Source organism: Dufourea novaeangliae, unplaced genomic scaffold (genome assembly GCF_001272555.1).
Source record: "Dufourea novaeangliae isolate 0120121106 unplaced genomic scaffold, ASM127255v1 scaffold50, whole genome shotgun sequence".
NCBI lineage: Eukaryota > Metazoa > Arthropoda > Insecta > Hymenoptera > Halictidae > Dufourea > Dufourea novaeangliae.
In genome coordinates this window covers 422,575-437,368 of record NW_015373927.1, presented here as the reverse complement: position 1 = coordinate 437,368, position 14,794 = coordinate 422,575, and the positions used below count along the sequence as shown (strand labels likewise).

The 14,794-nt window shown below is 34.0% G+C and overlaps 2 protein-coding genes across 2 annotated transcripts in view; one reads left to right on the top strand and one right to left on the bottom strand.

Annotated features, from left to right (window-relative positions):
- LOC107195076 (sialin-like) overlaps nucleotides 1–614 on the top strand; it is a 19,238-nt gene extending 18,624 nt beyond the window's left edge. The window contains 1 exon segment of the mRNA XM_015584846.1: nucleotides 1–614. This exon segment is cut by the window's left edge and continues 52 nt beyond it. Within this exon segment, the coding sequence (XP_015440332.1) occupies nucleotides 1–135 (135 nt within the window). The 3' untranslated portion in view covers nucleotides 136–614.
- A 1,768-nt stretch (nucleotides 615–2,382) lies between these two features.
- LOC107195071 lies at nucleotides 2,383–14,384 on the bottom strand. Its single transcript, XM_015584840.1, has 3 exons — nucleotides 14,117–14,384; nucleotides 13,969–14,031; nucleotides 2,383–2,828 (listed from the first exon to the last, which is right to left on the bottom strand). The coding sequence occupies exons 1-3, from the start codon at nucleotides 14,382–14,384 to the stop codon at nucleotides 2,383–2,385; spliced, it is 777 nt and encodes a 258-aa protein (XP_015440326.1).
- Nucleotides 14,385–14,794: the final 410 nt, after the last annotated feature.

Here is a 14,794-nt window from a genome sequence, read left to right as displayed (position 1 = left end):
TCAGCAGAGATACAAACATGTAATAATTTAAGTGAACATAAAGAATCGACTATTCCTGACGAAGAAAAACAAATGACTGAAGTACCTACAAAGGAGTTACAGGTGGATGATGAAAGTGAAAATGAACGTCTTTAACTTCGTAATTACTTTTTAATAATTCTAATTGATGTGAAATACACATTATAAGTCTACTACGTAAAAACAGCATTTCTTAAAGATTAACAATGAATGTTTTCTATATGTTTATTAAAACATACAAAATGTAAGACCTTAAGAAAAAGCGGGATTCTCGGTTAGTCAGCCCGTGCCTTAATCAACTTAATCACGGTGCCCTCCTGCATTTCCTAATTTGCGAATTCTTTCCGGGTCTTGTTGTCTCGATACCATAAAAATAAACGAAATTAGTTTCATGACTCATACTATACAATACTATTATGATATTTCTGAAACAATTATATGTACATTTCTAAATTTTACACACTAGCTAATTCATTTAGACATAGGAAAACTTCGACAATTGTTTTGGTATTGAAATTTATTTACATTACACACATTTCATATGAACATCTGGTTCGCGTCTGAACGAATAACTTTTAATATGTCCAGTACATACAGTCTGTATGAGTTCTTAATTTTCACATACACGTTTTATAGAAATTTGTAGATCTTCGTAATCCAGTATGAATACTTTGTACAATAGAAATCCAGACATTAGTGTGAAGTACCTTTATTGGTATTCCATAATTGAATTTTGAGAATTTTTTATTAAGAATATACTAATTATTTTTTTAGAATATTTTTACACAGTTTTGTACTTCAATTTACACCTTCGATGATAAATGAAATGCAATAATAAGAAATCTACATTTTTTTATATAGTGTTAAATGTACTCATACGTCTGTATTATACATTAGATATAAATAACTGTTTGTGAATCAATAATTGTACTATTATTTTACACAGAAGGATTACAGCATTGGTGTTACTGATTTCAACCAATTTTCTGGTATGTGTTTAAGAATGAAACCAAAATTATGGTTAATGCTTTGAGAAAATAAAGTTAGACCTTGATTAACTAAAGTAAAATCTACTATTTATGTCCAGTTATTGTAAAAGTTGGTATTATATTGGTTTCTAAGTGTCACTTTCATACATTTTATTTAATTTAGATAAATTTGGTTAATTATTTATTATTCTACTATACATACTAATTTTTAACAATTTTAGCATGTATTAAATTATGTACTTAACCATCATCATTTTGAATTGAATTTTGAATTAGTTATACATAAGTTAAGTATTTCTCTTCTATTTTCGTTTAATTCCTTAAGCTTCCAAAATAACATAGCTATAGAAATACGCATTTTTCTAAAAAAATAAAAAACAAAACAGCATTTTGAATATCTTGGTATGTAATCACAAGAATTAGTATGAATTGTTAAGTGTCTTTTGCTTTGACTAATGAAGTGCGCTTTAAGTTGTTCAAAACGTTAACATTAAATAAATATACAAGGAACAACGCATACTGGTTTACGAAAGATAAATTTGAATAATAAAAAAAATATTGGTTGAATTTAATAATTTCAGTGCTGTGTCATATGGTCAATAAATCGATATGTACCAGTTTTAAAAACATCTAAATTATTATTAGAATATTTAAACACCATAATATATGGATGCGCGAAAAATACTCCTAACTGCATTTCTTGTTTTTGTGCCAAATCATACATGATATGTTTAAGTACAATCAATTGTAGGTCAGGGCAGTTTGACATCAATAATGCCGTGACATTGCCAGTGAGTTATTTACTATGCTTTTGGTGCTGTAAATGTGCGAATGTATACAGAGAAACAATATGACGCGTCTGTGTGTTTAGAATATTCACCGGCAAATAATGAATAGACTGCGGATGTTTATGCAAATATACATTTTATCGTGTAATTTGCAAAATTGAAATTAAACGAAGATTAATTTATTCTATTGAGGGTTCGATTAAATTGGAAGTAAAATTAAAATTTCGTTAAACTATATAAAACGTTTAGTATATCAAGTTTTGAACAATTTGTGTATGCTATAAATGTATAAAATCTGCAGTCTGATAGTGATTAAATAAAAGAAAGAACAATGAATAATTTAATGCAATGTTAATATCTTATCCTTAAAGTGAGGTGTGGTAACAGAAAAAATATTGTTTTTTAATACTATATAATATTATTTTATTTGTAAAAATTGTTTATAAATTGCAGCTCTGGACTGAACAGCTAAAGTCATGTTTACATTGTGATATGTATTGGCTGTTCTACAAATACACAAAATATGGTAAATAATGTATATACATTTATTTTATTTATGTATTTAATGTTATCAGAAGTAATTTACTTTAAAACCTTTGAGTATTAGACATCTCAGTAGGAATAATTTTAAAACAGTTACTGTCTGATTTCATACGAACTTGAGAGCAGTTAGGTCTATTGCAGACATTTGTTGTAGGTAAATGCAGTTTTGAAGGGGGTTTACAACTTTGTGCCATGCAGCAGGTATCATCTACAAATATTTGGTTCATACTACTGCTTCTATTTAAACATGCGTCGTAATTTGAGTTTATACATGCTCCTTTACTTTTCTTAGACATGTAACCAGTTTTCAAATTTTCTAGTGAAGATGCTATACAGTTTTCTTGACTACAGAATGTATTCTTCAGTATTTCCAAAGCATTTGCTGCTTCCAATGATACATTGTTTGGTTGAAAGGATGGGTACGGACAGCTTGATTTTAAACTTATTTTGTTGGATGAACTTAGTGCTTGACTTGCACTACTGACAGTTTCTGTAAAATACAACATAATGTTATTACATATTAACGTTGCTATTGTATTAAGTTTAAAAATAACATTCCTTATACTTCTTTTAAAAAACCTTCGAGAGCACCTTTAGTTCCAAAGCAAGGGGGGTAACATTTTTTTATGATAAAACATACAATAAAGTATATAAATTTTCAAAAATTGAAATTTATTCTAAATAAAATTAAATAACATATAAGCGTTGAACGCTTGATCATAATGAAAAACTATGTTTCGATTGATTTTTACATTTAGTGCGATTTCTAATTATTTTAAAAGAGAAACAGTAACCAAAATTTCATTCAATTATTTTTTTTATATAGGTAAATGGAATGCTTCAATTGGTATCCCCTTGCAAAGTTGGGACAAAAAAAGTGTAAAGAAGGCCCTAAATCTAGACAAAATGTTTGCGAGGAACGGCAGCGAAAATCGCGTATTTGTTCACACCGATGTTCGAATTTTTCCCTGCTGCTGCAAATATTTCACGTCAATCCGTGGGATCCAATTTATTAAATGATGTAAATTATTGTAAATGAATTTTCACATTACTATGTATGCAGATTGACAAATGTTTCTAACTTCGTTGCGTCATCCCAGATAAGTAGCACATGACGCCTAATGACGCCTTGAAGACGGCTTAAAGGCTCCTTAGATATAAAATAGCCTTAAAATGGGCGTGTTCAAGGCGTTGTGTGCTATTTGGGACGTAATCCGTAAAATTGATCATTTTCGTAACATATAAATATTATTTGAAATATCTACCCAGTCAGCCAAATTTTGTCAAATGCCTGTAATAAAGTTATGGCTACAAGCCCAGATAGCACATGACGCCTTAAAGACACCCCTTTTACGGTTATTTTAGGTCTAAGGCGCCGTTAATCAGTCTTCAAGGCGTCATTAGACGTCATATGCTATCTGTGAGTGTTATGTAAGATTTGCTATAAACAACTTGCGCACACATTGACAGCCACATAGGTAGCAAATTGGCTTGCGCAAACCTTGTTTCGGTTTTGCCTTCAATTTGACATAGGTCATGTTGCAAGACTTTGTGCCAATTTGCTTTATTATTTTGTCAGCTGGCGTTGCCTGCAAAACCAAGTCAAATACGGAAACAGATGGCTATGGTTTTTTTAGATAACTTTTGTCATTTATTGCTGGTAATTTGTTCGAAACTTGTTATACATAACATAACACAACTGGTTATCATCAGATACTTATATTCTCACATTTTCCTCTCTAAATTTGTCACCAGGCCAAAATTTATTTCAGAACTATCATTTCTTTCGATGCAATGTATTAATAATGTCACTGCATTTTCATAAATACATTCCAATTGATGTGCATTAATACAAACCAAGTTCATGGTATACAAACCAATATAATATTAATACATATGTATAGATATGTATATACTGCTATCACATTTGCCTTTACCCGTAAACATTAAATGTAGGGAGAAACGTATCAGAATATACGTAGATATTTTCAAATAATATTTATAAATTACGAAAATTTTTAATTTTACGGATTTCATGACGCAACGAAGTTAGAAACATTATTCGTCAGTCTAATAATATCATCATATAGTAATTCATTTACATAATTTATCAAACTAGATCCCGCAGGTCGACGTGAAAAATTCGTAATTCGATTTGAATAAACATGTGAATTTCGCACTGGTGTTAATGCGAATATGTCACATTGTTTTAGACTCCAACATGTCGTTGGTAAGGACGAAATGGTCTTTACCGTCCGACAGACGGTCCCCTCACTACTCGGTGTAATGTGCGAAGTAACGAGTGTCGGAGCGTGCGCACTAGCTGCTTTTTGTTTTGGCGGCATGCGCAGTGATCTCAAGCAGAAGCGCGGTGGGTATGGAGAGGGAATAGTCCCCTACGACAGAAGTGAGCAGGCCGATAGGGGAAAAAGACAGAGTGGTCCGCTGGTCTAGTCGATCTAGTCTAGTGAATACGATTCTGAGTGTTCTGTCGGACAGTAAACTCTCGGCTAGTGTTCTAGTGACTATTTGAGAGTAAAAATTGTTGAAGGTACTCTCAAATGGTCCGTATCTTGCATTTTGTTCATTGTAGGATCCCGTACAATAAAAGAATAACGATTTATGACTAATGGTATTTCTATATTAATTACTATTTTGAATATTTGGAATTTTAGTTTACATATATTGTATAAAGTCGGCACACTGACTCTATGTATATTAAGCTTTAACCGCTATCGTGACAAAATTAAACATTTCTTCGGATGGGCCTGTTCGAAGGTTCAGGCCCTTATCTTATACTTCTGTATTGATAATTCTATATCTATAAAATTGTATATGTATGTATGTCTTGTGCGAAAAATAATAAATTGTGCATTTTTAGAATTTCTTTTTCTAATCGTACGTTGTAACAAAGTTTTTAGTATATTGTAACAGAAGTTCCACATTGACATTTTGTACGGCACTGAAAGATGCACGTGCTCCTTATCTCCCGCTTTTTTTTTTTTAAATTCTGGCGCTTGAACTTTTCTGCTGTACCGCTCGACTGATTTGAAGACCACGTTACATTCTACGGTAACATTACTTCCAAGGCTAAACATTCAATCTCATTTTCTTCACTGTTATTGTGTTTGAAAGTGTACACATGTGTACCCTTTCAGTTGCCGAAGAACTTTAGCCGTGTATGTTCGTAGAGTTTAGTAGAGTATACATAAGTTGCGATATTTATACTTACAATAGAGCTCCTCTGTTGTTTTCCGAATTGTTGAAGTATTCTGTTCCTGCGATTTCTTGCTTGTATTGTTCTTCTATAGAAATTTTGTTATCCACGGTATTTTCCCAATGATAGTCTCTTGTATTATTTCTTCTTTTAATATGCAGTTCCATTGCTTGTCTATGGAATCTAGGATATTGATTTTTGCGTCGTCAATTTTATTTTCATTTTCCCCAAATCAGCTAAATGGAGTTAAAAATGCAGTACTTAATATGAAAGCAATCTCAGTTTCCTATAGCCATTTCTTTTTGCCATCTCGTCTGTGTCGTAGGTTTTGTTAAATTTTATCGTATTTAGAACTTTTAGTAATTGTTGCTTTGTGTAATTTTTTCGAAACACAAACCGTTTGGCCATTGAAACATTTTGTATTTGCAATTTCGAACTCAATCTTATTGAACTATTGTCGATGTATCTAGTGTGATACAATGCATTGTCCATAATTATCACGATATTTGGTTTAATATTGTGTAATAACTGTTTTTCGACCATTCTTTACAGGTGTTGTCTATTTAAAAATTCTGTTGAATTTTTGCCACATAACGCATTACGATTTTTTTTTTCTGCGTACGCCACAATCTTTACGCTTCTTCCTGCTTTTAATACCCTGCTTAAATAGAGTGCGTATTTTCGTAGCAGATACACTTGTCAGTGCTGCTGTCCTTTGCACCGCTGCTTCTTTCGATATGCCGTCGATTGCTATCAAGTTTTTAATAACTGTAAGACAAATCGATTGTGCGTCTACTGATAAGTGTATTCTTTTCTTCTTTTTATTATTTTTGTTCAAATCTTCAGATTGAGAAGCACTTTCGCCTTCTATCTCTGTCAGGATTTCTTCCTCCACACTCACTGTAAATGGAATTTCTTTCATCATTTTCACTTCAATCGGAGTCTGTTCCATTACTTCTTTTTTTATCTGATTTTCTTTCTTTACTTTCTCTTTTATCGAAGTGTTTATCATCACTTCCTGTGTTATCTGAGTTCCTCCTATCAATTCATCTTTTATAAGAGTTTCTCCCTTTACTACCGCGTGAAACGGAGGTTGTACCATCGTTCCCATTTCCGTCTGAGTTTCTTCCAACATTTCCTCTTTAATCTGAATTTCTAGTTTCACTCCCACCACTTGATCACTTGTTGACGGGCATTCAATTTTCCATGGACGATACATCGTGAAAAATGATTATTAATAAATTCACCACACTAATTAACTGACTAATTACTAATTAACAAAGTACTAATATACGTATTACGGGTAATAATAAATCAAGTAAGGCAAATATAAGTTAGTACATATAATGCACAAATGACGCAAGTTACAGTTCGAATTCCATTATATCCAGTGTACGCATTCCATTTCCACAATATTATATGTATTCAAAGTGAAAAGTTCAAATATTAATGGTTCACAAGTCGCACAGTTCAAAACGTTCTCACAAATTCAACATAAGTTGAACACCCAACATCAGAACCACTCCACGTGCTTTCAGAATTCTGACGACTTCTATGCTTCACTCTTTCGAGAAACCTCGACATTCTCCCTCCAAGGTCATCTTGGAAGGCTCTTGACTTAGGTAGGGACACGAAAACACCAACCACGAGATGTTTGGGCGGTTCCTTGTTTTTTATACACGCCTTCGCATCATCGTGCCGCGGGGTATACATATATGCAGGTATGTTTTGCGAGAAGGTTAGCCACGAACCTCCACGGCTAAAACCGACCCTCGATTCCTGGGCCACCGATGTTATTATACCTGCAGATTTACGACTCGTCAATCGCTACAGAGGGCCAAGTATAACCTCCATGACTCAAGATCGTAGTTAGAATCTCAGAGTTTTGTTGATTGTTAACGTATATATTAAAGTCAATAAAAAAATTCATAGTGTCGTATGTGTCATAATTTTTTACACAAATGATGCTTGTAACTTGAAATCCAAGATATTTTGGACTTTTTTCTGTTGTTGACGACAGCCCACGAAATGTTTCAGTTCTTTTAAATATCCCAAGTATTAAATAGATTTTACAGTTATCTTGGTACTAAATGAACTCTATTTAGTCGATTATCTTTTCCGTTTTATTCCTTGGACCGGACAGTTTCAAGCCGGATATGGTCCTAAGCGCCACAATATCAATCGATGCTGCTGCTCGATGCGTTAAATTATGACTATGTTACAGTGAGTATCCAGTTGGTGCATATGTATTTTCATATCGTATTATCGTTGCCTATCATGTGTATACAATTGTGGTACAATTTTTTCCCCAGTATCATCATTTCATCGTGTCGGTACGCAGAAAATAGGATCTCAGATCCTTCTGTGACTGTCTGCAATGGGTTAACCTCAGCAGTTAGCAGTCTTTTCTTTTCACACAAATTCACAGTGATCAGTATATTTTAGGTTGCAAAGTAAATCTCTTCTATTAACCCAAAGGTCTCCTCCTTGCTCAATTCCATTAATACAAACAAAAGATTGGAAAAAAGAATCCTCAGTAAAAATAATGAATGAAGAAGTTTACAACCTTAGAAGCGATCCGAACACTTAGGCGTCCACGGCAGGAATAAGCCTGCAACGGGGCAATAACGCCATCCCCGCGCACACTGGCTCAGCCAAATGCCGTGTATACTCCTCGCCAAGATATAGCGTGGCCGTAAATTAACGACGACACCGATTGATGTCGCCGCACCTAGAGTCGTATGCAGCTTGCAGCTGTAGAAGTCTATGCAATAAAATTGAAAAGACTGTCAACTAACTGTAAGTTCATCCACTAACAGGATAACTGTAAATTTGGTTTTTAACACTTGAACATTTTTTTTGTTTGCTTCTAGTACTTTAATATTTGAAAGAACTTTAACTTTTAGTTTTACTGTTATCAACAATAAAAAAATTCAGTGATATTGTGGATGTAAATTGACATTGTACGGTACTAAACGTCGCTCCAGCTTATGGGCACAGCCCGTGGTGGCAGGGAAAATATTATATGATATTAACTAATACTGTATGTAAAAATAAATTGAAAATCCATTTATATTAATAGTATGAAACGACCACGCTATCAAGGTATAGTCAAGGCGAGAAATATAATTCTTTTGATGTGACAGCGAAAAACCGATAAATGATCGATCGTGGTTTTGCGTGTATCCTCGCAGAGATAAAGAGCATCTTCGAAAAATCATTTCGGCGCAAAAGTAAACATGTTCCGAGTATTGAAACAGATATTTAAGAGACAACGAACGAGGTAAGGAGCTCGAGCATTGTTAACCGCCATATAATATACATTTGCATTGCAAATAGTTTTTACTTTTTGTTTACCACCGACAACAGCCTACGAAAATTAAAGTTCTCTAAAACATTTCATATATTAAACAGAATTTACAATTACCCTAATAGTGAATAAATTATAGTTGGTCGACAGCCTTTTCCGTTTTATTGTATGGTATTTTACAGCTGCAAGCTGCGTACGGTCCTGAGTGACGAGTGGTATGAATGGTGGGGGGACGTCGCTCGCGGCGTTCCCTTACGACCACGCTATATCGAGGGGAGAATTTCACACATTGAACGGCTACACCGGATGACGTGCTGCGCCCAGGGCTGTACGTACGTGTCTTACAGAAATACATATAGATATACCTCGAGTCTCAGACTGCAAGAGTCATTTGTAAAGTGATAGTTCAAATTTCTGTTTACGGTCTTTCATTGAAACTATACGGTATTAAGTCCCTATCGTCTCTTGCTTAATGACAATTACGTAGTATTAGTCATTAACGTAAATAAGACTGTGTAAAATATCGTTTATTGTTCCTCTTATATTCTTTTTTTTAAATCGATATTGTGTTAAACTAAAAGACTCACTCTTTTTACAAGAAAATTCTTGTCATTCGTGCGGCGCGGCGTGCAAATTAGCGAGGTATTATACATATGCATAATGCGAATTTTACAGTATTTAAACGCTATTATCTTAAAAATGGATGGGAGTACGAAAAAATTATATAGGGAAAAAGTATAGAAAATTTGACGCTCTCTTAACACTATTTGAAAAGACGTAAAATTTCGATAAGACTTATCATTTTTGTGAAACTTTTTGTAAACTTCAAAAACATCGAAAAATTCAAAACTTAAAAGTCTGGTCAGCACCCTTTTCTATTGTCCGATCGAAATAAACTCGTTCAGGGATCGTTGTTTTTTATCAAATTTAGCCATACTAGGGGGTAAGAGAAGAAAGAAATGGGATGTTGAAAATTAAGGGCCACCCTAATATTATACATATTCATATTTTATGATACTATTTATATGCCAGTTTTTTTTTTGTAGTTTTTACATTTTAGTAAATTTTAGATTGTTTGTACTTAGCTGGAACACAGTATAGGTCTCGCCACGACATGGCGTGGACGTAAAATCATTCGGGCGCAAAAGTAAAAATGGTCCGAGCGGCAGGCAGCTTGGGAGATAAATGGAAAGATACAGAGCTCGAGCGTCGTTCAGTGCCGTACAATGTCAATTCAGAACCAAGATATTTTCGACTTCCTTACTGTTCACGTTAACTCATACAAAGTTTAAGTTTTTTCAATCATTCCGAACATTAAAAACAAAATTTACAGTTATCTTGTTAGTGAATGAACTACATTTATACGACAGTCTTTTCCGCTTTAATGTATAAAATTCTATAGCTACAAGTCGCGGAAGGTCTTGACTGCCGCGGCAAAAATCGACACCGCCGTTCGATGCGTTCAACAACCAGGCTGTATCGTCGCGAGGACTACATAGGTATAATGTTTATTTGAAATATCGTCAGCTTTTTTGTTGTACCTCTTTAACCCTGGAATGGGACACCGGGGACTTTCAGGACCCCAGCAGTATTTTCTATTTAAATAAATAAGGATTTATTTGTTAAGGTCGCTTTTATCTTTTAGAAAATCTTTAGACTGTATGGGAACGAAATGTTAGCTGGATTTTGAACAGTAAAAGAGTCAAGTAAGTACAGGACATAAAAAGTCCCAGTGTGCTGGAATGAAAAGTTTATTTGACATGTTAGGAAAGTTATAACCGTATTGGTGTACATAAAATTTGTCTAAGGATTTAGTGATCATATATCCTTCATTCCTTTTTTAACAAAGAGAAACAATGTTTACACAGCAAATTAGGAAAAACGTGCATTTACTTCCAAAATGTTCTTATTATATGTAAGTATATAAAAACTGTATAATGCTTATATTTCTCAAATAAATGTAATTTTTTAAAAATTTCTTTAAGCAGCGTGTTCTTTGTATAGCTTCAGCTTTCACATATAAATCTCTAAAACCGTTTTTCCTTATTCAGTTCACGTCGCGAAGTGTAATATTTCCTGCGGAATACTATTTTTCGTTACTATATCGCAAAATAATACCAAATATAATACTTCTTTTCCTATTTTTTAACATTTTAACTTTATAACCCTAAACTAGATACTTGAAAGTATTATAATAAATTTTAGTGCCAGTATGACGTCTGATAGTAAAGAAAAACAGTGTGTCGATCCAGGGTTAGTATATTGAGGATAATTTAGTTTTAAAAGTTTGTATTTATTGTTTTTTATTAATTATAAAATTAATACATTTATTTCTTTTAAATCAATATTTCTACTTAAATTTGTAATTTTAAACTAATACTATGCAGAGATGAGAAATTTTTTAGCGTGACGGTAAAGGGGTTAGGGGGGTGCCCCCCTCGGTCTTTGCGTAGGTCTGAATGTGATGCTTCCGCTGGCCAATGGCTAAGGTTTCGGGTAAGGGCGCAGACTCCTTCGGGGCCAACCCCGAATCGATCGAAGCGCCGATGCAAACAAACGGGCGCTGGTGAAAATACATAATCGGTATAGGTGTTTCAAAGATATAGCGTTAGCTATAAACCTGACCGACCCTAAAGTTTATGTGTTTCGGTAGCCTAATCCTCTCACTCGATACCCCTGAGTTGTAAAAATTATGCTCGACCATCGTTTAGAAGCGTACGACGTCATTTTGAGATCGGTTTTTCCGTGTTAATGTAATTAAACAAATTCTTATAGCGTACTAATTTCAGATTTAAAATACTTCTGGCCCTTTTATTTTTGACGAAAGCTTACAAAACTATAAATTTCTTTCCAATATTCCAGTCTTTTTTGTTTCATTCCTTGGAACCTTATAGCTGAAAGTGTCCTACGACACTGAGTGCGGTGGGACACAATGGGCCCCCGATTATCGAGTACTAATGGTTTAATGGTCGCGACCACGTTTATGACTAACGCTATATCTTGGAAGCAGCTATAACTGGGACGGCTTGACGGTGCGTCATCTAACAGCAGTACCTACAAATAAATTTTTCTTCCTCTTACCATCAATTTGAGTTTGAGTATTCTGCTACGCGAAGGCATTGTTGCCAGACCGTATCAAGAGTTTTGTTACGTTGTTGCCACGTGTCCCCCATTACAATTTTACCCATCAAGAGAACGATGGAACACGGCTACGGGGCGAAATTTTGCTTGTCGCGGACGTAGGAACGTAGGAAAAGAACGGCGCGAGCGAAAGAGATCCGAGAATGAAACAATATGTACTAATATGTGTAACGATAAAACCTGTTTATTCGTACTAGCAATAGTGCTTATTTTTTTTAATCAATGAAATTACATAGGAAATACTTGAAATGGCATTCCGGAGATACAAATTGTAAAAATGACACCTATTCCGGGTATTCCATATACAAAAAACATGGAATACTAATGATGCAATAATAATTGATGCAATAATATTTCATAAAAAAGACGCAGAAAGAACATTGACTAAACAAATTTATTTGATTGGGATTTATCCAACGAATAAAGACACTTTTTTTATTCGATGAGCGTTTTATCCGCAATGTCGAATAAAATTTTCGTCTTTTATCTGTATCTTTATTTGAAGGCTTCGAGTAAAACTTCGAATAACTTTTGCCATTTATCTTACGAGTAATAGTCCAGCCAAATTTGACTTTGAAGAAAAAATAATTCCGATTGTCGGGGAACATTGTTAAAAGACTTCGAAAAGGTGTGAAAAACATCTTTTCGCGTGCAGAAGAAAATAGAATGATTTTAGAGGCAAAAGGTTCAAATAAAGAACGCAAGTATTTTCAATACCTACAAAGTGAGCTATAGTACGTTAAAATCGGTGCACATGTTAAGTTGTAAAAGAACTAAAACTGTCAACATGGGCTCTTTTTCCAATTGTTTAACACTCGGAGAGATTTGAACATAAAGCTTCGAAACTTAAGGAGACTATAGCCCACATTACAATAAAAAAAGCCATTAATTTATCCCAAACGCGTCTCCGGAAAAGTGAATTTCTCTATCTTTGGCAAGCGCATTTAAATACATTAATGACTTTTTGTAAAGACGAGCAAATATTTTAGGCAAAAATTTGGCACACTTTTTTATCATAATGGAGGCACACTTTTTTATCATAATGGAGGCCATTCTGTAGGATGGCGGGCGTTCGAATACGGATAAGGTTTGGACACAAAATGAACGGATACGAATTTAACGAGTGTATATTTTCAACAGAACTGCTCTCTACAAATTACTGGTTTTAACTGCCTTGCACAGTCCCTTCAACCAGGAAAATGTCTTTTAGGAAAGACAGTGGGGGGTGCACTTCTAAGTGGACGTGCCTTCAATGCGTTCGGTCGATTCGTTACGCACAGCCTATCCATGAAAATATACAAACTGTCAACGGCCCAGCTAATGCTTAAAAATGTTTACAATATTGTCATTCAATTTCAAAGTTCTATGGTCAAATCACTCTGAGTATTAAACAATTGAAAGAAGAGTCAATAATAGACAGTTTCAATTCCTTTGCAATCTAACGAGTGGCCCGATTTTTACGTACTATATCTTATTTTGTAGGTATTTTTTAGGAAGGTAGTTTTTGTAAAAATCGACGGAAACTGCCAAAATTGAGAGGTTGTATTTTTTAAGCAATTTCAAAACCAACGAAATGATGACTTAAACCACCCTTATTTTTACATGAACATTATCATATCTCAATTTGAGCAAAATGCCAGACATCATGGACAAAAGTGATCTTCATAGCATGGAATGACACTAATATGTTTGCTACTACCATATTATTTCGAAAACGTTCTTCTTAGACCACGCTAGTGAAATGTCTTTACTTTTTAATATGTCTTGATTATGTATTAAAAGGACATAAAATACAGTTGAATATTATACCTATGCCGATTTATTGTTAGAAATTGCATGTTAGGGATTGCACACATGCGTGACGCTTGTAGCAAACGTGTGTCAAACTATTTTTTAGAATTTCTTTGGTGTAAAACGTTAGGATAATGTTAATTGCTTTGGTATAATAAATTAAACTTTTACCTTCTGTTGACGCTGCTTTCAGTAATGTAGCATCGATAACGTAGGACCATTCATTGATGGATTCTGGAAAGTAGTATTTAGATAAACGTTCTTTCATAAATAATTGTTACGCGTCTAATGACTTCAAGAAGAATTCAAATGTGTTTACCTCGTGGCATAATATCCGGTTGTAAAAGTACATTGATTGTTTCTTCAGAGTCATGCGTACAATGGTCTGAAACGTTTACAGGCTTCAACGGTGGATCGAGCTTTTTTACCGTTTGACGAGATAATTTAAGGCTTGTTTCTTTCTCTGAAATTGTCGTAACCACGTAACAGGGTTTGTATGCAAGTAATATGTCTTGTGTACGAAGTATTTTTGTCTTTTCCTGTGGTACATAATCTTTTTCAGGGTCGTCTGTACACCACTGACACATCGATGGCCTTCTACAGATGGAACATACGATCTCCTTATCTTTTACCTTCTGGATTTCAAAAACTCCGCCTATACTTGTCTGAGTGTACATTGTTTCTGTTTCTTTTTTCAACATCGAATCAAGGATTTTCTTTCTTCTTTCTGCCAATTTTTGATCTATTGGCTTGTCTACGTAAGAAATATTATTACGAAAATTTTTTATACATATTCGATTAACGATAAGGACTGTAAAGTTTCTACTTTGGAACTATAGAAAATATAGAACAAACAGAAGTATTTTTGTCAGTATGGAACTAAGTATGAGAAAGGGTTTTGAGATAATTATTATGCAGTGGGAGATAATGTGCTTCTATATGTAACAGTAAATCGAAGATTTAGATTAGAATAACAATTTTTCGTACGAAACTTCGT